The following is a 21,860-nucleotide window of genomic DNA, read 5'->3' as shown; positions in this document are numbered from 1 at the left end:
AATAACAGGCTCATCCACCTCACTCTGCTATTTCAGACTTTCCTTAATACATTTTATCTTTTATTTCACTCGAGAAAGGCACTAACACCGCTAGGTGGATTAATCTGGGTTTTTTTTTTTGTGTTTCTACTTTCAGCCCTAGGCTGGCTCGTCTCCGGAAATTCACATTCTATTCTAAGGACCACAAAGAGCATGTGTTACTTTTCAACCTGGTCAACAAACCTTTGGCTACGCGTGTAGACTCTAAGCCTTACTTTTGAGATTTCTTGGATAATGCAGAACATATTTAGTGATCACATTCCATTCTAAGGACTAGAAAAGGCATTTGAAACAAGTCGATAGACTTCTGGTTAAGCATGTAGACTTTAAGGATGATCCGGAGTTTTTTAAGATGATCCGGAACATATCATGTGGACGCATTCCATGCTAAGTACCCCAAAGAGCATGTACCGTATTTAAATTAGGACGATAGACCTTGTGAAACGCAAGCAGACCACAAGGCGTTACTCCAGGGATTTCTTGTATACTCAGATCTTACTCCAGAGATTTCTTGAATAATATGTTCTGTTTGTTGTGATCACATATATTCCAAGGACCACATTTTTTTTGTATAACGTAGAGCATATGTTGCCATTACATTCTATTCTTAGCACACAAAGAACATGTGGCACTTTTGGAACAAGTCCTTTGGTTACGCGTCTACACCCTAAGGCCTTTCTCTAAGGATTTCTTTTATGATTGAAGACTTAAGGCCTGTCCACGTTATATTTCGGACACTTAGATAATGCCCAAATGATTTATTGCAATTTTATCAATTTAGACGACAACTAAAATATGCTGGAAATGTCACATAAAGCGAAGAGATTCAGCTGCCATGTAAATTGATCATCTCAGTGATTTGTAATTATTTTTAAAAATCGCGTTGGAAGATGGGTGTCCGATATTTAACGTGGACAGGCTTTATCTGAGAGATTTCTTGGATAGCACAGAACTTTTGCAGTGTTGACGTTCTATTTGAAGGATCACAAAGAGCATGTACCACTTTTGAAACAAGTCGATAAACTTTTGGTTACGCGTGTAGACCTTAAGGCCTTACTTCAGAGATTTATTGGATGAAGCGGAACATATACTGTGAACGAATACCGTTTTTGAATTTGGACGATAGACCTTTGGTTACGCAAGCAGACCTTAAGATCCTATTTCAGGGATTGTTTGGCTGACTGAGGCCTCACTCCAAAGGTTTTTTTGGAGACCCAGAATATATACTGTGAACACCGACTACTCTAAGAAGCGCATTGAGTATATAACATATTTGAAACCGGTTGATAGTCCTTTGGTTACGCGTGTAGACTCGTAAGCCTTTTATAACTCTAAATAAAGGCTGTAACCTGTAACCTTGTCAGTGGACAAAAAGTATATGAGTTTCTGTTTCCAAAACGGTCTAAATTGGTTGAAAATTGTTAAAGTTATGAAAATATCAATTTATGGGAATGTCGGCCATCCACGTGGAAAAAAAATCTGATGCCCCTCCTCACGTCCCTCCTCACTGTATCAACGCGATTTTCTCACAGATGCTACACTTATGCATAAAAAAAAATTCTACAGATCCGTATTAATGGTTTCACACATGAATTCTCACTAATTTACATACATGTCGAAATAACGTGTAAAACCAGCCTCAAATGTCAAAAAATGTAACGCTCAATAGACTTGGTTTGCATTATGAATACACGTGTAAAACACATTGAATTACAATGATTCGTTTGTGGAAATCTTCGGCAATTTAATGTGTTTTCCACATCTATTCATTGTGCCCTTATCGAAAATATTTGTTTTCAATTTCAACATTCAAATAATGATTGTTAAACTGTCATAAATTAAAATTAAGAAGCTGATTACTGAGATAGCATTTTTTTATATCGCTTATGGTTCGCCTGAAAATTTGTTCCTAAATGGTATTGAAACATGGTTTCTCTACGGTGGCGTTAGGCATTAAATTTAGATATTGTTTCCGGATCACAAATGGTTCTATGACACTGAAAACAAGTAAAGGTTTGGTTCCCATTTGCAATGTATAATTGTATTCCCCGGGGCTGCTGCAGGCACATAATGATCCTTCATAATTACAAATTTGGCAATCGAGAATGGAGCACCTGCGAATTCAATTGTAATTGGAACCAATTTCTTTGAAAATACTTGATTATAACTTACCTTTTCTCTTTATCCACCGGAAGCACTTTTTATTGTAGCAACGCGTTTTTAATTTTTTAGCTACGCAAAAAAAGGGAATTAAACTACGCAAAAACCAAAACAAATCTTTTTTTTTCAATCTACTTAAGTATATTTGAGTGCATTCTGCTTGACGCCATATAAATACTTTCCTATTCTGTTCTAGTTGAAAATGATGTTCAAAACACGTTATATTGGCAGTTTTATCTAGAGGTAGTAATCCAACAAAGTTTCCTATTATTCCAACGTGGATTGCTAGTGAAATCAGTAATTAAGAAAACACGTTCGATTCACGTGAACAAGAACATTAAATAGACGTTCAGATTATTTTCAGTGTGGAGTTCTTAGATGTCACCGAGTTTCAGCTTCCAGTTATTGTCGGGCCGGCACCAAACCGGACCGCGCGATTGAGCACTCGCGCTGCGACGTGAGTCGCGACAATTTGAAATATTTCATTAGTAGTGCGCATCATGCACGCATGGATGTATTCCGTGTATAGTAGAAAATCGAAAATTTGATTTCAATAAAATGAAATATCTGCAGTTATCAGACGTCGCAACTCATTTCTGATTAGTGCGCATGATAGTACATCCATGCGTGCATGATGCGCACTACTAATGAAATATTTCAAATTGTCGCGACTCACGTCGCAGCGCGAGTGCTCAATCGCGCGGTCCGGTTTGGTGCCGGCCCGACAATACTATCATGCGCACTAATCAGAAATGAGTTGCGACGTCTGATAACTGCAGATATTTCATTTTATTGAAATCAAATTTTCGATTTTCTACTATACACGGAATATAAAAAGACATTGAAATATCACCACTTGAAGTTGAAAAAGAAACACGGGTACCCTGTCGGCCGCATAAGGATTAATGGTTTAAATTTAGCTTTGGCATTTCACTCTTGTCGATAAAAGAAATCCTACGTCAAACAACTATCGCTGTTTTGCGACAGAAACAAACTTTATATCACGTGGAAGTCACAGGAAGTCACTCACTTTGCTCGAAATCTTTGAAGCGCATCTTTGAAGCTCAGTTCCGTTTGATGTCTTGTTTTGATACCTTCGCTGCCTGACTGAGCGGTAAACGGCTTAAATATAACATTCTGAAGGATTTGTGAAGCATGTTTGGTTTTGTGGATGAAGATATCGCAACCACAGAAGTTTTGATCTGATTAGGGGTGACTATTCTACCATCGTCCTCAATGAAGGTAGATTTTGATGTACAACGCTTTCGAGAACGAAACCACACTCTGTCATCATACGGATTACCAAATATTATACATATGTACCTTTATTAGTATGGAATGTACTTTCGGGAAATAGCCACATTATCCTTGAAAATATCAGCACTGCTCTCGCATATTGGTCCCAACTTATACAAATTTGCGTGGATTTCATGAGTTTGATGTGGTTTCAAACATCTGTTCGACATGGGATAACACGTTCATGCTCCGAAATAGCCCTCCTCTGCGGAGACTAGCCACATTCCAATAATATATTATTGTTGTTATTACACAGAATCATGCTTCGGTGCTGGTGGAAGGCACCTGCCAGATCCCGGATCCGGTGTACAAGCTCGTCGGGTCGATTGTCTGCTTCTACATCCCGCTGTGCGTGATGCTGATTACCTACACACTGACGGTTCGCTTGTTGGCTCAGCAAAGTCAGAACCTGTGTGGTGCTGCCGGGGCCGTAGCCAATGCCACCGGTAGTTGGTCGAGCGGGTGGCTCGGCCAGGTCCCTGCCTTCGACCGGCGGAATACCTGGAAGCGAATTATTAAACTAAGCCTCCCCTCAACGCCCAACCATGCTCACTCAGCCGCGTCGACCGACACCGAGCTTTCGACGCTGGACAATCACGATCTCTGGTTGCTGGAGTCCAGGTAAATGAGCCCATCTATATTCAATTTGTTATAACGGTTATCACTGCTAACTAATGTCGCGGACATGTACGTTTAATTGAATGTTTTTTTTTTCTGTTATCTTTCCACCCCATGCCCAGCATTCCGGAGCCCACGCCATCAACCATGACCGCGCTGCACCAGTTCGGGGAGGAAATGCTTAAGCTCTCGCGTGGTCTCGAAACGGTCGCTGGCAACGGAAACGGGAACAACGGTGCCAGCAGCAATATCAATAGCAGCACATTGCGGCACGGCGAGCAAACCCGTGAGAGTGGCTGCCCCTCGCTGTTGCTGCCGTTCGCCGTTGTTGCCGCCAGCGAGAACCAAAACGGACCCGGAACCGATGCTGATGGGAAAAAGTTTCCTTTCAGGTATGTAAACAAATTTTTGCGCGCACTCAACAGTTTGTAAAGCGTCGCGTCGGAGCAAACCGCAGCAATGGTCACGGAGGGGAATTATTCAACGAAAGCTGGGTGAAAATGGATTGCTTTTGCTTTGATAGAAGAATTGCCTTCTGAGCTTTTACTATGCCATTTCAATTTTCCTTTCTAAAATTCTAATGATTTCTATGATATATGGAAACTTCAAACCATAAACATTGAAAAAAGAATTGTATTGTCAAGAAAACTATTTATTTGGAAAATCATGAACGATTCAATTCTGTTCAAATAATTGCAAATTTATTTGTGTTTCTCATTTTTAGAAAACAGTAGGTTGATATTCTTACATGTATCAACAATAACTAAACATCGCGTCGAATAATTTAAAATGTTGATTTTGGAGATTTTGTATAATTGGCTATTTTAGTAATTACGAATAATCTTATAGCCTATTCAGATTACGCCGTTTATGATAATAAATAACATGATAAAGAGTAACTTGATGCCAATTTCCATACGTTCAATTTTCTTTCTCATATTTAACATGATAACTATTAAAATAAATGGCGTAATCTGAATCGGCTATTTTGATCACCATCGTAGGCCATATGAACGGGATTACTGTTCATCGTGCCTGGAAACTCGATGCATATGGTTTCATATGTTTCAAATATCAATGCATTGCTTCCATTTTTTGTTCTATAGTTGGTACTGAGATGAAAAATGTAGTAAATGAGCGTTGTAATCACAGTTCAGTACACTTTAGTTAAATGAAATGCAAATTTTCCGGGTATCAAAATGCACTGCTCAGCCATCGGCCTCTGTACAGTATTCATCCTGCATCGACGGAAAAGTTCTCTTGGTTTTGAACTTGTAGGGGAAAGCGGGGCGAAGACATGATGGTTGCTACGAAGCGCGATGAGCCGGAATAAACAGATGAAACAAATTGACTAAAATCGAAACGCTGCATGGAACATAAAAAAATATTTATCAAAAAAATATAATATTTAAAAAAATAGAAATAATTACCCGAAATCTTATGAAAAGTAATAAACCTGTAGGTATTTCTCCACATATGTATGTATTTGTTGCTTTAAATATTTGGTTTGCATTTTTATCCTATCTAAATTCAAAATTTTTATTTTTTTTCAGAACTGTTCAACATTTTTATGTTTTTGTTGTAAATTTATTTTAAGTTTCGCTATGATCAATTGTTTTAAAATTCTTTTTTTTTTGTTTTTCATGGACGTTTTTCAATTTTTCATGTACATTTTATTCCTTTTATTTACATTATTTAGAGAAATAATTCAATTATGGAGATTTAATTTTGCTGCCGAAATAAAACTAATAACAACTTCCGTATTCAAACCACTGGTCACGTCACACTCCGTCGCTCGTACAACTACGGTTTGTTTATAAGCTATGGCTAAAGGAGACGAAATACGGTGGCGACAGCGTGATGTTATTGGGGCTGGAAACTTATCAAACGGAAATGTGAACAGAGTGTGATATTGCGTTTCTGATGAAACTTTCACCGAAGTTTTAATGTTATTTTTTGTTGATTCTGCAATTGTTCCAATATAAGCTGTGGGAACCATAAACGGTTGCGGGAATGTGGACAACAATGCGGTCATTGGAACCAATAAAAAAATCAAAACATAATCCATATTTTTATGTGCATCATAATGTAGATCCTTCCGACAAGGAGTTATTTATTCACGTTGAGTAAAAAATGAAAATCGAGAAGTGATTCGAATAAATGGTATGCGGTCGTATGTGAAAGTGCTTTATTGGGTATATTATTGTTACGCTACTAACTACGAGAATGGTTTAGCATCGGGTAATTCTACAAAGCTGTCTGAGCTGTTTATAAAAACAGTCTCCAGAACCATCAACATCGCCGTCGCCCCCCCCCTAAATTGTGGAAAGATTGAATGGGTACTGAAATTAATTCCCTCAAAAATGTGCACTTTACGATCCAATCATATACAGAAATAGTTGGTTCAAATTCAAAAGATTCCCAAAACTTATTAGGGCATCCAGGATCCATAATATATGAAAGTTCAAAACAACTAGAAACATTTTGGGCTTAAAAATTCTCCATGAAATCCTTGTAGAAGCTCCCCTGGGAACTTCTGAATTCCTCCGGAAAGTTATCCACAAATTTCTCTGAAAATCGTTCGAAAATCCTTCTCATGTAATTGTAATTCCTCCTTATCTAGAAACCCCCCACTTAATTTTTTTTAGGAAATTCACGAGGAAATTTCTTGAAGATTTCTTTTCTTCTCTCCAAGATTTACTTCTAGATATTTCTTCGGCTATTCTCTCTTCAGGAAGAATCCGGCATTTCCTTCAGGAATGCATTCGAGAATTCCGTCAAGAATACGTACGGAATTTCTTCCCAAAATTCTACCAGAAGTTTCTTTAACAATTTATGAGTGAAATCCTCCGATTTAGCTCCATAATTTCCCTCGAAAATCTATAAGAAATTCGGAATTTCTTCTATGAACTTCTTCGGGCATTCCTCTCATAACTCTTCCTTTAATTCCTCCGGGATTACTTCCAGGAAATTTTCCCGGAATACCTCCAAACATTCAATAGCGAAATCATCTAGCATTTTAATCTGGAATTTTTTTTCGCAATTACTTCAGAATATCCTTCAAGAAATCCTCTAGAAATATCTTCATGAATTTCTCCTGGAATTCGTCCAAGTATTTCTCCAGAAATTCTTACAGGTGTTTTTCGGGAGTTTCTTCAGGTACTTCTCCAGGAATTCCTTCAGGAATTTCTCCGGGAGATTTTCCGCGGAAGTGTACTAGAATTCCTTCCGGATTTCACTCGGATATCTGCCAAGAGTTCTTCCAGAAATTTCTTCGGAACAATCCGCAGGGATTTTCTTCAGCAATTCATCTGGGAATAGTTTCAGGATTTCATCTGGGAATTTCTGCATTAATTCCTCCTGGTATTTTTCTGAGAATTCCTTCAGATATTTTTTTCAGAAATTCCTTTAGGAACTTCTCTAAGATTTATTTCAGGACTTCCATGTGGGAATTCCTTTGGAAGTGCTTGTGGGAGTTCCTCCGGGAGTTCTTCCAGGAGTTTTTCCAAGGAATTCTCCGGTAATACTTCCGGGAACTTCACAAAGAATTCCTGGACGATATTTGGCAGGAATTTCACGGGAAATGGGATTTCGGAAGTTCCTTCACAAATATTTTTTCTGTTCCTCTTGGGTCTTCCACCGGATGTTCCTCTGAATTTCCACCAGTTGTTCCTTCGGGAATTCAATCAGGCTTTCTTCCAGGAATTCATTTAGCATTTCTTTGAACATTTATCTACAAATTCCTCCAGACTCTGGGCGTTCTTACGGGAATTCCTCCGGGAGGTTCTTTTAAGAATACTTCCAGGAGTTCCTCCTGGAATTCTTACGGAAGTTTCTTTGGGAGTTCATCCTAGAATCCTTACGAGAGTTCCCCCAGGATTTTCTCCGGACATTCTTCCTGTAGTTCTTCAATAAATTCCTCCAGAAGTTCCACCGGCAGTTCCTCCGAGAATTCCTTTCATAATTTCTCCGGAAATTCCTATAGAAAATCCCCTAGGTGTTCCTTCGGAAATTACTCTGGGAATTCCTCCGGGAGCTCCTTTTCAGAGAAACACCCGGAGAAACTGCCGGTGAAACTCCCGGAGGGATTCTCGTAGAAACCGCTGGTGGATCTCCCGGAGGAATTCCCGAAGGAACTGCCAGAGAAGATCCCGTAAGAACTCCCGGAGGAATTTCAGGAGGAACTCCTAGAAGAATTCCTAGAGGACCTCCCGGATGAGCTCCCAGAGAAACTATCAGAAGAACTTCGGGAGGAATTTCCAGCTTAATTTCTGAAGAAAGCCTAAATGATTTCCTGAAAAAAGCTTGAATAATTTCCTGGAATAGCTTCTGGTGGGTCTCCTGGAGGAATTTCCGGAGAAACTCCCGGATAAATTGCTGGTGGAATTCCCGGAGTAACTCTCGAAGGAATTTTCTGGAAGAACTTCTGAAGAAACTCCCGAGAGAATTTTCAAAGGAACCCCGGGGAAACACCAGAAGCATTCTCGGAAACAAGAGAATTCATCTTATTGACAAATATCGTCTAGCTAAAACCTTTGTTGGGGTTTGTAGCTGGACCATCATCATCATCAGAGGACCTCCCGGAGAACTCCCTGAGGAGCTCGCAGAGAAATTCTCGGAGTAGCTTCTGGTGGAAAATCTATATAAATTCCTGAAGAAGCCTAAATAATTTCCAATTCTGCCGAAATTCCCGGAAGAATTTTCAGAGGAACTGCCGATAGAACTACCGGAATAATTCTCAAAGGAAATCCTAGAGAAATTTTTGGTGGAAATGCCGGTGGAACTCCTGGAAGAATTCCAGGAGGAATTTTCGGAGAAACTTCTGGAGGATCTCCCAGTGGAAATCTTGAAGCTTCCACCGGAATTCTTTCAGGATTTCATTGCAGATTAATCTAGGAATTCCTCCGAAAATTCCATTGTTGATTTCATTTTCGGTATAATTTCTGTATAAAATGGAATTCCTGGAGAAATTCTTTGAAATTTTCACAAGAAATTATTCGAAATAATTCACGGAAAATTTTATGGAATTTACACAAGAAATTCGTAGATTTTTCGTGAAATTCTCAGGAATGTTTACTGGCAATTCTGCGGAATTTCCACGGAATATTCTTATTCTTAAAAATTATGGGAAACAGCATGAAATTATTTGAATTATTGCAGGGAATTCTGCAGAACTTATAAAGAAGTTCGTGAAGATTTTCTTGGAGTAAATAATGGTGGAATTTTCGGATCAATTCCCGGCAAAATTTATGGTGGAATTCCTGAAGACACTGCCGAAGAAGTGGCTGGAGGCATTCCTAACGAATCCCTGATAGAATTTCGGATAGAATGCCAGGAGCAATTGTCGAAGGAATTCCTGGAGAAAGCTTGCATATTGATTTTTCTGCCTATTTTATAATAAATATTATTTCAGAGAGGATTTGTTTAGAAATTCAGATGTATGGTTCTAGTTTTCTTAAACTTATGGAAGAATGCAGGATTTTTATAATAATTGTTATATCCGATTTTATATTCTTTCTGAATACTAAGTTCGTTAATATTTTTCTCACTTTATTTAAAAATATCTGATGAACAATAAATCACGCATTTTTAAATCCATTATTGTTTTAATCATTATTGTTTCGATTTGGTTTGGATTTGGTTTCATGTGTTTTTATAAAACTACGATTTAGAAGACCAAAAAAGTTGCCCCCTCCCTTCTCGAAATCCTGGCTACGCCCATGGACGCTTTTCAGAACCACTTTTGCCGAACCCTGAGTACGAAAGTGATCAGAAAAATATATAAAGCTCTTTTAGTGGAATGTATTCAACCGTCTAAGACAAATTAAGTACTCTCCATTTAATTCCACCAGTTAATTTTCGTTATCTTTGCAGATACGTATTTCGACCACAACTGTGTGGTCGTCTTCAGTGTCTCGTACTTGACTCGACAGTTGTGGTCGAAATACGTATCTGCAAAGATAACGAAAATTAACTGGTGGAATTAAATGGAGAGTACTTAATTCGTCTTAGACGGTTGTACGAAAGTGATGTTTTGACCCACATACAGACCACTGTGTCTATTGGGTGGTCCCCTGGAAGATCCGGAACATCCTTAATCCTTAAACAGATAGGACGAATTTCTTTAAAAAGTTTCAAACACGGGGAGCACTGGTTCTGATGATGCATCTCAACTTGTTCCACACAGCTGTGCGGTCCCCAACACAAAACGACCGAGAACAAAGCAAGAATCCGATTCTGTTTTTTCGCGCTTGTATCCAAGTTTGATAAATTTGTTTTCATGGCTTGTTAGAATTTTCCGGGATTTCTTTCAAGAACTCTTCCAAAAAATCTTCAAATAATTTCTCCAAGAATTCCTCTAAGCCTTTTCCGAAAATTTAATTTTATCGTTGTTCGTTATCTATTGAGGGTTTTTTTTTGTCTTTATTAGCAAGACTTTCAGCCCAAGGCTGGTTCGTCTCGTATTTATTTATTTTACTTATGGATTATTACTATTATTCAAACAACTATTATCACTTCATTCGAGTAACCTTACATCACATTACTCGTAAACTCAATTAATGTGAAGTAAAATAACATTTCGTTATTTATTGAAAATTTTAAAATTACAGTGCTGGCGATCATCATGCCTCATTAGAATCAAACTCCGGCCTGTGCCCTGGTATCAATTCTCGAACGGCAGTTTCATTAGAATAATATATAAATATAATATAATATGATATAAATATAATTTATTTAAATTCGGGTTACTCGACCGCGGGCAAAACTCGCACTTGTTCGACGTATCACTAGCGTGTGCTTTTTCGTGTTCCTATTTTTGCCTTTCTCGTATACTAAGTATAAGTGAAGACTATATGTTCGCTCCAAAAACAACCTTTTTTAGCAGGCCTGGAGACCGAACTCAGTACGATGAATTGAGGTGATGTCTGTGTATGTATGTGTGTGTATGTCTGTGCGCAAAACCCGGTCAAAAACTCACTAATTTTTAAGGCACTTATCCTTAACGTAACAAGTTGCATTCGACGCGAAGTCCTTTCCCATTGTTTCCTATTGAAAATTGACCAGATCGTTATGGCCAAAACACTGTTTTTATAACACAAGAGAAAGGCTCCATCACCGCTAGGTGGATAATTCTGGATTTTTTTAAATCCATTTTCTCAAATAGTCAAAAAAAAAAGCGGGTGGTTTAACTACTCTCAATCGTATAAATTGCACTCGTACATCATAATCAGGGTTATGATTCGTTAATTTATCGTTATCGCCGATAAAGTTGATTGTGATCAACGTTATCGGTTGCTACGATAACGATGAATCAACTGAATTATTATCGTAGTTCGATAATTTAAGGTCACTCCTGACGGAATCCAAGTTTAAAAGTGCTCGCGTTTTCGGGGGCACATCACTCGTTTTAGAGGCGGCGCACAACTGTCATTTTTGTTGATTTAGCTTTGCTGCGTCGCAGCATCCGTGAAATAATAAAAATGACAGATGTGCGTTGCTTCCGTATCGAGTGGTTTGCCCCCGAAAACGCGAGCACTTTTAATCTTGGATTCCGTCAGGAGTGACCTTAACGTAAGTTAACTCGATAATTTTGCGATAATGTGGTTACTAGATTACGCGAATAAAGTTGGTGTAAAATTTTGACAGAAATCGAGAATGGAACAAATTGTTTGCAGCTGATTGATCAGAGTTAATTTTGATTGAAACGGGGCACTCTAAAATTATTGCTTAATGCATGCTACTCTACGAAACGATGAGAAGTGAGGTGCTCTGTTGGTGGTTAGCGTTTTTTTTTTCACTATGCAGCTTAGATGTCATCGGCAATATATTGGGATCCAAGTACTAGAAATTTATTTGATGCAGCGATCTGTAGTGCTGCATTCCAGGCAGCACCAGTACCGAGTGAACATTCTCTCAACAGATTGGTGGACTAACCTCGTCACCTATGATTTGGTTAGACTAAGGAGTTTGGTCTAAACTGTGTTTCATAAAATATTTATATATTATATTAGTTAAACTGGGTGCTCCAGATCTTCAAAACAGAAGTTTTGTTAATAATGCTAGATTAAACATAAGTATAAGTAGATATTAAAAATGCTCTCAGATTCTTTACTATGGAGAACTGCGACTCTGTAAGAACTTTAATGATTGAACGAAACAATGTTTTTTGTCAATTCGGTGTCCTCCTTGAATCCCAATTTAATTCCAGGATTTAAAGGCGTTCTCGAATATTGTAAGGCGATACAATATTTTTAAAATAGATATTGCCAATCCAACTTGTGAATATTTGGACTTCAAACTGTAGTACATGCTACAGTTAACTCGATAATTATCGATAATCAACGAATACTCGATAACGATAACGTTAATTCAACGCTCATTTTATCGTCAACGAAGCATTATCGTAAAAGTGTTATCGTTATCGAAGATGGCGTTAAATTAACGACGATAATTTATCGATTAACAACCCTGATCATAATGTTCACGTAAACGGGTTCTCTCTGGCTTTTGCTCTGACTGGCAGCAGGAACGTTATGACATTTCCAGTCGGTTATGACCGTACAGATTTGTGCTAAATGACTGTGCACGTGCTCTCTCTATCCCTCCTGTCCTGAGTCCTGGGAGTGATGCCTAGCAGTGAGACTACAACGTGAGCGATCGCTGTCTTAAGGCCTATTCTCATTGCGTCGAGAAGCTTTCGTCTTGATGCTGGGATTTTTACCCGTTCATCACTAAATTTCCTTAGAAGTTCCTCCAAAAATTTCTCCGGGAAGTCTTCCAGTAATTTTTTCGGGAATTCTTCCATGAGCTTTTCCGACAATTCCTCCTAGAATTCCTCCAGAAATTCCTCCAAGAACTCCTATGGATGTTCCTCCGAAAAATATTCCGGGAATTCCTCTAAGAATTCTTCCGAAAATTCCTCGTAGAGTTCTTCTGGATATTACTCAAAGAATTCCTCCGGGAATTCCTCGAAGAAATGTTCCGGTTTTTTTTCAGATATTAGTCCGGAACATTCTTCAGAAGTTCCTCCAGGAAATCTTCCAGGAATTCTTACAAGAACTCTGCCAAAAAAATTTCCGGATATTCCTCCAAGAATTCCTCCAAGATCACCTCCAAGAATTCCTCAGGGATATCCTCCAATAATTTCTCCGGGAATTCTTCTAGGAATTTATCCCCGAATTCCTCTAAGAACTCTTCCGGGAATTCCCCCAAGAACTCTTCCGGGAATTCCTCCAAGAATCTCTCCGCGATTTCTATCAAGAACTCTTCCAAAAATTCTTCCGAGAATTTATCCAAGAATTCCACCGAAAATTCCTCCATGAATTCCTCAGGGAATTCCTCCAAGAATTCCTTTAAGCCTGACTCCGGAAATTCCTCCAATAATTCTTCCGGGAAACCTTCCGAGAACTCCTCCTAGAATTCCTTCGGGAAATCATCAGGGAATTTTCCTATGATTTTCTCCAGTAATTCCCCAAAGAACCCTTTCGGGAATTCTTCCAGGAATTCCTCCGAAAACTCTTCCAAAAATTCTTCCGAGAATTCCTCCAAGAATACCACCGAGAATTTCTCCGAGAACTTCTCCAAGAATTCCTTAGGGAATTCTTCCAGTAATTCCTCCAAATACTCCTCTAAAATTTTCTCCGGGAAATAATCCAAGAATTACTTCGGGAGTTCCTTTAGGAATTTCTCAGGGAATTCTTCTAGGAATTTCTCCAGGAATTTCTTCAAGAACTCTTCTGGGAATTCCTCTGGGAATCTTCTGGGAATTTCTCCAGGAATTCTTCCAGGAATTTCTCCGGAGAATCCTCCAAGAATTTATCAGGAAATTCCTCTAGGAATTCCTCAGGGAATTGTTCTAGGAATTCCTCCAAGCATTTCTTCAAGAATTTCTAAGGGAAATCCTCCGTGAGTATCTCCTGGAACTCCTCTGTAGATTCTTCTAGAATTCATCCAAAAATTCCTCCGGGAGTTTCTCCAGAAAATCCTCGAGGAATTCCTTCGAAAATTCCTCCGGGAATTCCTACAAGAATTTCTCTGAAAACCACGTTAAGAATTCCCCCGGGAATACCCTCGGGAATTTTCCTTTGGGACTTCCTTCGGGAATTTTTTTTTTTTTGAAATAATTTACAGTGAGAAAACCAGTCTTTGAACAAATTTTGAATTCCTAAAGGAATTTTCATAGGGATCTCGAAGCAACTCTAGCAGTATTGAAAAATAACTCAAACGAAATTCCGAAAGGCTTTCTCCTGCAGTTCCTTCCGGAATCTCAAATGTATGGAATGGTAGCGTCCAAGATGAATACACCACTAGGTGTTTCAATCTGCCAAATTCACGATTCAGCCATCTTGGATTTTAGTATGGGAGAGCCAGCCGGTTTGTTTATATTTTACACCGAAAATGAATCCCCCCCCCCGCCTTCTTCTCGTCCATAAATTGGGCAGACTGCAACACCTAGCTGTGTATTCATCTTGGTAGCGTCTATGGGTAGACATGAAGTGGATAATTGGATTCAGTAAAAGCAGAAGTAGAGTTTTGGATAGTTTTCCCGGCAGTGTCCCATTCCTGGCACAGACTCAAAACCCAAGGCAAGAACCATAATTTTGCCAAAATTTCACCGTAATCGTGTGTGCTTACTTGAGAATCATCGAAGCAACTAGTTAAAATTAAACTTAAAGATCCAACTGTGGCTTTAGAAATACCAACTGTGGTCGGAAATACCCCATATATGGATTGAAAGTTAAAGAATGGCAGCCAGGGACGTTTTATCGTTTATGAGTTGAGTCTTACCTAGCGGATGATACTGTCACATACTTGAATTATCAGAGATTGTTCGATAAGGGTACCATTTTTGTCAGAAGCTCATAACTTTAGGTTCGTTTATTCGTAATGTAAAATCTAGTGTTTTAGATTTTTGCAACTGTGTACAAAAATACATTATAATATCTTTAGTTTATAGCAGTGTGCTGCTGATCTTCCCTTGCCATTTTTTTTACTGTTTTGCTTCCTGCTGCAGCTTGAACATTGGCGAATTTACTATAATCAAACATCCGATGACCATCTGAAATATGAACTTCTGACTTCTTCTGAACTGTATTGCATACGGTTATAGTCATACGCGGCGTGGCCAATATTTGTTCAGCACTTCTATATTTTTGAAATACTGTGATCCGGAAGTCGATTGCACAATCAAATAAAGTTCATCTTCAAAGATGTTAGTCCAGGGATTCTGCTTTTTACCTCCAAGATTAAGTAGAAGGCCAAGGGTAGGGGTCATGGTGTGACGCTTGTTCCAACCGAGCCTAAAAAGTTTCATTGTTAAGTCCAAGCTTTTAGATTTTCTTACTATATCATAATTCTTCTGGTGCAGTTGACAATTATTCAGCAAGTCGGGAAAATGATCAAAAAAATAACGCATCGAATCATTTTAAATCTCGGTTTCATATTGATTTTTTACCCAATTGTCACAGTGGTCCGTATGTGGGTCTAAACATCAATTCCACACTCAGGGTTTGGCTCAAAATTGTTCTAAAAAAGTTCGTCGCTTTACGAAGGAATATAGGAAGTGACCATTTTTACGGATGTTCTGGATCTTCCAGGGGACCACCCAGTGGCCTTTAAATATGCACACACACACATACACATACACTGCTGTGTCAGACAGATGCTGAATGGGGGACGGATATCGCCGTCATAGCGGATCCTTCCCGGGTACCCGCCAGGAACGGTAATTGGGTCACCGATGGGTCTAAAATGGCGGCGATATGGACAACGGGGAAATACCCAGTCCAAGAGTTGGTGTCTTCGACACACGAGGGCTTCGTCATTGCCAAAGTCAACGGGGTCTTCTTCTTCAGCTGCTATGCGCCTCCTCGATGTTCGATCGAGCAGTTCGGTCGTATGCTGGATTGTTTGATGGTTATCTTGTGGGGCGGGGGTAGCGGGGGACTTCAACGCTTGGGCTGTGGAATGGGGAAGTCGTTCCACGAATCAAAGGGGGCAGATCCTGCTGGAATCACTGGCCATGTTGGATGTGAACTTGGCCAATGTCGGTACCAAAAGTTCCTACAGCTGGAATGAGGCCGAATCGATTATCGACGTTACGTTCTGGAGCCCTGGCCAAACGAGTAGTTCGAACTGGAAGGTAGATGATGGCTACACTCACAGCGAACACCTGGCGGTTCACTACAGTATCGACTATACGACCAGCATTCAGCGGACGGAAGAAGGGGCGAGGCCTAGCCCTCGTATGTGGAAAACATCATACTTCGACGACGAGGTATTTAAGGAAGCGCTCCGCCGCGAGCACAATACTCTCGGTTTGAGCGGCGAGCAGCTGGTAACAGTAATCTCGCGTGCATGCGATGCCACCATGCCGAGGAAAGTCCACCCTAGGAATGGGAGGCCACCGGCTTACTGGTGGACTCAAGCAATTGCGAATTTGCGCCGCGCCTGCCTACGGGCACGGAGGCGGATGCAGCGAGCACGCACAGAAGAGGAGCGTTTTGAACGACGGGTGGCGTTCGTGGCTGCTAGAGCCGCTCTGAAGGCTGAGATTAGATCAAGCAAAAAAGCCTGCTTCGAGGGCCTGTGTCAAAGTGCCAAAGCGAATCCATGGGGTGACGCATATAGGGTCGCAATGGCCAAGACACGTGGGGCGGTGGCCCCTACAGAGCGGTCTCCAGAGATGCTGGAGAGGATCATCGCGGGGCTCTTCCCACGTCATGACCCAAGTCCCTGGCCTCACTTTGTGGAGCTGTCAGGGGCCAGGGTGGCCAACGAGGGAAAAGTTACCGTGACGGAACTTGCGGGGATTGGACAGTCTCTTAGTGTAGGTAAGGCACCAGGACCGATTGGTATTCCGAACCTGGCCATCAAAGCGGCCATTGCTGAGGCTCCCGAGATGTTCAGATATGTCATGCAGAGATGCCTGGATGAGGGAGTCGTCCTATTGCCAAAGGCGGGAAAACCACCGAGGGATCCGTCTGCATATAGAACAATATGCCTGCTAAATACGGCGGGGAAGGTGGTCGAGAAGATCATCCTCAACAGCTTGTTGATACGCACGGAGGGTGCGGATGGTCTATCGAGTAACCAGTTTGGCTTCCGTAAGAGTAAGTCGACCGTAGACGCTTTCTTGTCGGTTACTAAATCCGCCGATATAGCAATCCAGCGTAAGAGGAGGGGCAGTTGGGCAGCTATTGCAGATGCGCTCCTGCGTCTTGGAATTTCTGAGTACCTGTACAAGATTCTCGGAAGCTACTTCCAGAATCGAATCGGTATACGACACGGAGGCGGGTCGGAAGTGCGTTGACATAACCTCAGGGGTTCCGCAAGGTTTCATACTGGGTCCGGTGTTATGGAAAGTCATGTACGACGGTGTCTTGAGGTTGAAGTTTCCGGTGGGCGGTTGTTAACAACCGAAAGTCGGAGCAACAAGCTGTGATAAAGGCTGGCAACTGCGCGGTCACCTCTGAACGCTCCATCAAACTGTTGGATGTAATGATCGACGATAAGCTCACCTTTGGTAGCCACGTCAATTACGCCTGCAAGCGTGCCTCCACAGCTATAGCGGCATTGTCCCGGATGATGTCCAATAGCTCTGCGGTTTATGCCAGCAAGCGCAAGCTTCTGGCTAGTGTCGCTCTGTCCATACTGAGGTATGGGGGGCCAGCTTGGGGCACGGCCCTGCGTATTAACTGCTACAAAACGAAGTTAGAAAGTACGTATAGGCTCATGTGCCTAAGAGTTGCGAGCGCGTACCGTACCGTGTCGCACGATGCACTTTGCGTCATCACCGGTATGATGCCTATTGACATCGTTATCGGTGAAGACATAGAGTGCTTCGAAATGCCCGGCACCAGAGGCATCCGTAGGACTGTCGGGTTGGCCTCAATGATCAAATGGCAGCGTGCGTGGGACAGTTCCACTAAGGGTAGATGGACACATAGGTTGATACCGGAGATGGGTACGTGGGTCAAGAGGCGCCATGTGGAAATCACTTTCCACCTTACCCAGGTCCTTACAGGCCATGGTTGCTTCAGACAGTATCTACACCGGTTCGAAGTTGAAGTCGACCCTTCATCTTCCGAGGACATGGGGCATGGTAAGGCCACCTGGAAGGCCGGCAATGCGCTGGCACAATACCATTGTCTTCTTCTAAAAGAGTGAGTCACGATGTTCGGTGCTGCAAGGACACGCAGCTAACCTCGAGGGTGCATTACTTTCTGGTTGTACCGAAGGGACGATGGGCTTGGCGGCAATGGAAACGGTTTTTTTTTTTTTACAAGGGAGAATGCATTTACACACTAACCCAGTACACGTGCATTGTAGTTGCCAAGCTACCACACGGAAGTGTACTGGAGTGTCGGACTCGACCATACCGGTAATACCGACTAAACTCCCTTGGGCTCCACCATCGTTTCCCCCAGGAACTACCTCGCAGTACTACTTCTGGGGGGATGGCAGTACTAAGCGTACTCGCTCATTATCGCTCACACAGGCACTCGTCCCACGCGAGACTGACTTGGGTGCTCGCACACCATTCACTCCATTTGAGTCATCTTACTTGGATGCTCTCCCGGGCGCTCCGCTGCCATGCCTCGAGGTGTCAATAGCGGTAACTGCCTGGGCCTACAGATATTACGCTACGACACTCCTGCCTCAGCACGAGCAGATCAATCACACCACTGCCGAACCAGACCACACGCTACCCTGCCGAAGCAGGGACACTCCCCATGCACCACATGTGCGCAACTGTAGGTGTGTGGGTACAACCCACTGCTACCCTGCCGCCGAAGCAGCTTCTCCAAAGACCATTCGCTCCATGTGACCCTTTTTCGGGTGCTCACTCTAACACTCCACTGCAATGCCTCGAGGTGTCGATGGGTACCTCGACTCCTACCTCAGCATGTCCAGTCCATACTCAGACTTCTGCTGCGCTTCGAGGTGACAATAGCGGTGACACGCTATGACACTCCTGCCTCAGCACAAACAGATCACTCACTCCCTGCCGAAGCAGCTCACGCGCTACCCTACCGAAGTAGGGACACTCCCCAACTCACTCTAACACTCCACTGCCATGCCTCGAGGTGTCGATAGCGGTATGTAGGGACGAATCAACGATACTACGCTACGACACTCCTACCTTAGCATGTGCAGTCCATACTCAGACTTCTGCTGCGCTTCGAGGTGACAATAGCGGTGACGCGCTATGACACTCCTGCCTCAGCACAAACAGATCACTCACTCCCTGCCGAAGCAGCTAACGCGCTACCCTACCGAAGTAGGGACACTCCCCATGCCAATTGGCACTCCCTGGGCTTGTGCTTTTGAAGCGGCACACAGTCGCTTTGATAGAGTCTGATTACGGGCACTTGTGTTTTTTTGGGAGGGATTTTAGCAGAGCCCACTGCTAAATCCCACCACGCCCTAGGCAGTTCTCCCTGACTCGCAGACAGCTGGGGAGGGGTTGTCAAGCCCTTGGACATGGTCCATGCTGTCCCTGCTGCCCCAGGCGGCAATGGAAACGGTTTAGCGGATCGGGGATGTAGTCCTGCCTCCCTCGTTTGCTGATGGAAGTGGTCCCAAACCCCGCACTTCCTGGACTTCCAACCCAGTCAAATTCCAAAATTTTCTATAGAGGCTAAATGTGAAATGATCATTTGATGGGGTTTGTAAATGAATCAATGTAAATTTTGCTAGGTCAATGTCAATTTTGCAATCAATGTAATAAAATTGAAATACATATCCTATTGGTATAAATAAAGTATTTTTCCATTTGCATTTAATAGTTACAATGTTCAATAGTAATAAAAACACAGTCAACAAACTTCTTTTGTAATTCAGGATCAGAAATTGCTTTTGAAGCGAGCTCTAGAAATGCAAAGCAGTTGAAATCTTTTATTAGAATGGGTTGTGGGTGTTATAAAATGTGACAAAATACTATTTTTGTATTTAGAAAACGCCTATTATTTGATAGTTTGGTTCACTGATGTTGTAATTTGTTTGCAATTCTCAATCAGGCAGATTTGAAGTTTTACAATTGTAAATTTGCATTTTTTTTGCAAAAAAAAATCAGCTATATTATTAGCATTTAATATTTCACATACTCATGATATCTTCATTTTGAAGTAAACTTGAATTTGGATTTAAAAATGTGAAATTAAAAAAAAAACGTGAAAGAAATAAAAATTTCGTTTCGTAAAATTTTGAATGAAATGGGACCTAGATTTCGTGTCGTTTCGAAGTCACGGAAGTAAAGCTACGTTTCGTTTCGTTTCTTTTCACCAGGAAAAAGTATGTTATCGTATACCCTTACCGGGTACCTTTCCTTTCTACATTGGGTAAAATCGTCACTCACTTAAGGTTTAGAAAGGCAAAAACGCCGTAGAAACTAGAGGCAATTTCTCTTTGAAACTTAGAAGACCTTCAAGTGGGAATTGAAAAGAATTTTCATCCAAGAAAGATTTTGGGAACCACACTTCTAATATACAATTTATCTTAATTAAATCACGTCTTTCCAGTTAAGTTTTCAAGTCAACTCTGCTTAAGAAGTTGATATACTTTTAATATTCTAGTAGTCAGTGTTTTGGAGAGAATGTTTAATCCCACATCTCTCTCATCTGGCAGATTTCATCTCTGCAATGCAGAATATATATCTCAATAATATTTGTAACATTCACTTTTTCAAATACGTAGTTGTGATGTTCTGTGATCGAAAGCGCACGAAGGAAATATTCTTGTAAGCTGACATATATTTGAGGGCCCTGCTTAGCCGTGCGGTGAGACGCGCGGCTACAAAGCAAGACCAAGACCATGTGGCTGGGTTCGATTACCGGCGCCGGTCTAGGCAATTTTCGGATTGGAAATTGTCTCGACTTCCCTTGGCATAAAAGTATCATCGTGTTAGCCTCATGATATACGAATGCAAAAATGGTAACTTGGCTTAGAAATCTCGCAGTTAATAACTGTGAAAGTGCTTAATGAACACTAAGCTGCGAGGCGGCTCTGTCCCAGTGTGGGGATGTAATGCCAATTAGAAGAAGAAGAAGAAGAAGCTGACATATCCTAGGGAACAACGTACCTCAATACGCGCATATCCGCTTCGTTTTGGTGTAGCGGCGATAAATGTTTTATATTTCAATATTACATCATCGACATAATTCATGCCAACAGCATGCACCCCAGGTGTTTCCGGGGTTTCGATATAAGTTTTAAGGTGTAGTATTTATTTGATTCCAAATGCAAATCCATCAAGTCAGACCCACAACAGAATGTCTACAATCTACTACACAACAATATACTTTTACAACAGACAAATTTATCTTTGTGAAGTAAGTCAAAATCTTTAGATAGGATAGCGCTCATAATTTTCTCATCATCTCCATTCTAACGGACCAACACCTCAAACGAAATATGATATGTTGCCACCCCTCCAGTATAATGATGAACCCGCTGGAAAAAAACAGTAATTTGTCAAAATAGGAAAAAATTGCCACCGATCACCAGAGAAGCGTGACCTACCTAACATCAACCAACCATGGTCGTTATGCTTCATCCGCGCGTACCCACCATAGACGCTCATCGAGGAAAACCGGAGAGTTGATAAGATTATTTTTCTCGACCAAATTGGCTTTCACTTTTGCTTACGCTCCGTCAGCTCGAGTGATACGGTCGAGGATGCAAATAAGCGGATGATGGATCTTCAAAGAGCTGCTGTAATGGGGGAAATTTGAGCTTCTCTAACA

At 41.3% G+C, this 21,860-nt stretch overlaps 1 protein-coding gene across 1 annotated transcript in view; it reads left to right on the top strand.

Moving 5' to 3' along the window:
- The window catches only part of LOC134203261 (uncharacterized), a 113,569-nt gene that overhangs the window by 39,251 nt on the left and 52,458 nt on the right, over nucleotides 1-21,860 (top strand). Inside the window, 2 exon segments of the mRNA XM_062678135.1 lie at nucleotides 3,752-4,116; nucleotides 4,236-4,505. Coding sequence (XP_062534119.1) covers nucleotides 3,752-4,116; nucleotides 4,236-4,505 — 635 coding nt within the window.

Source organism: Armigeres subalbatus, unplaced genomic scaffold (assembly GCF_024139115.2).
Source record: "Armigeres subalbatus isolate Guangzhou_Male unplaced genomic scaffold, GZ_Asu_2 Contig1728, whole genome shotgun sequence".
NCBI classification, from domain to species: domain Eukaryota; kingdom Metazoa; phylum Arthropoda; class Insecta; order Diptera; family Culicidae; genus Armigeres; species Armigeres subalbatus.
This window is presented reverse-complemented; position numbering and strand designations above follow the sequence as displayed.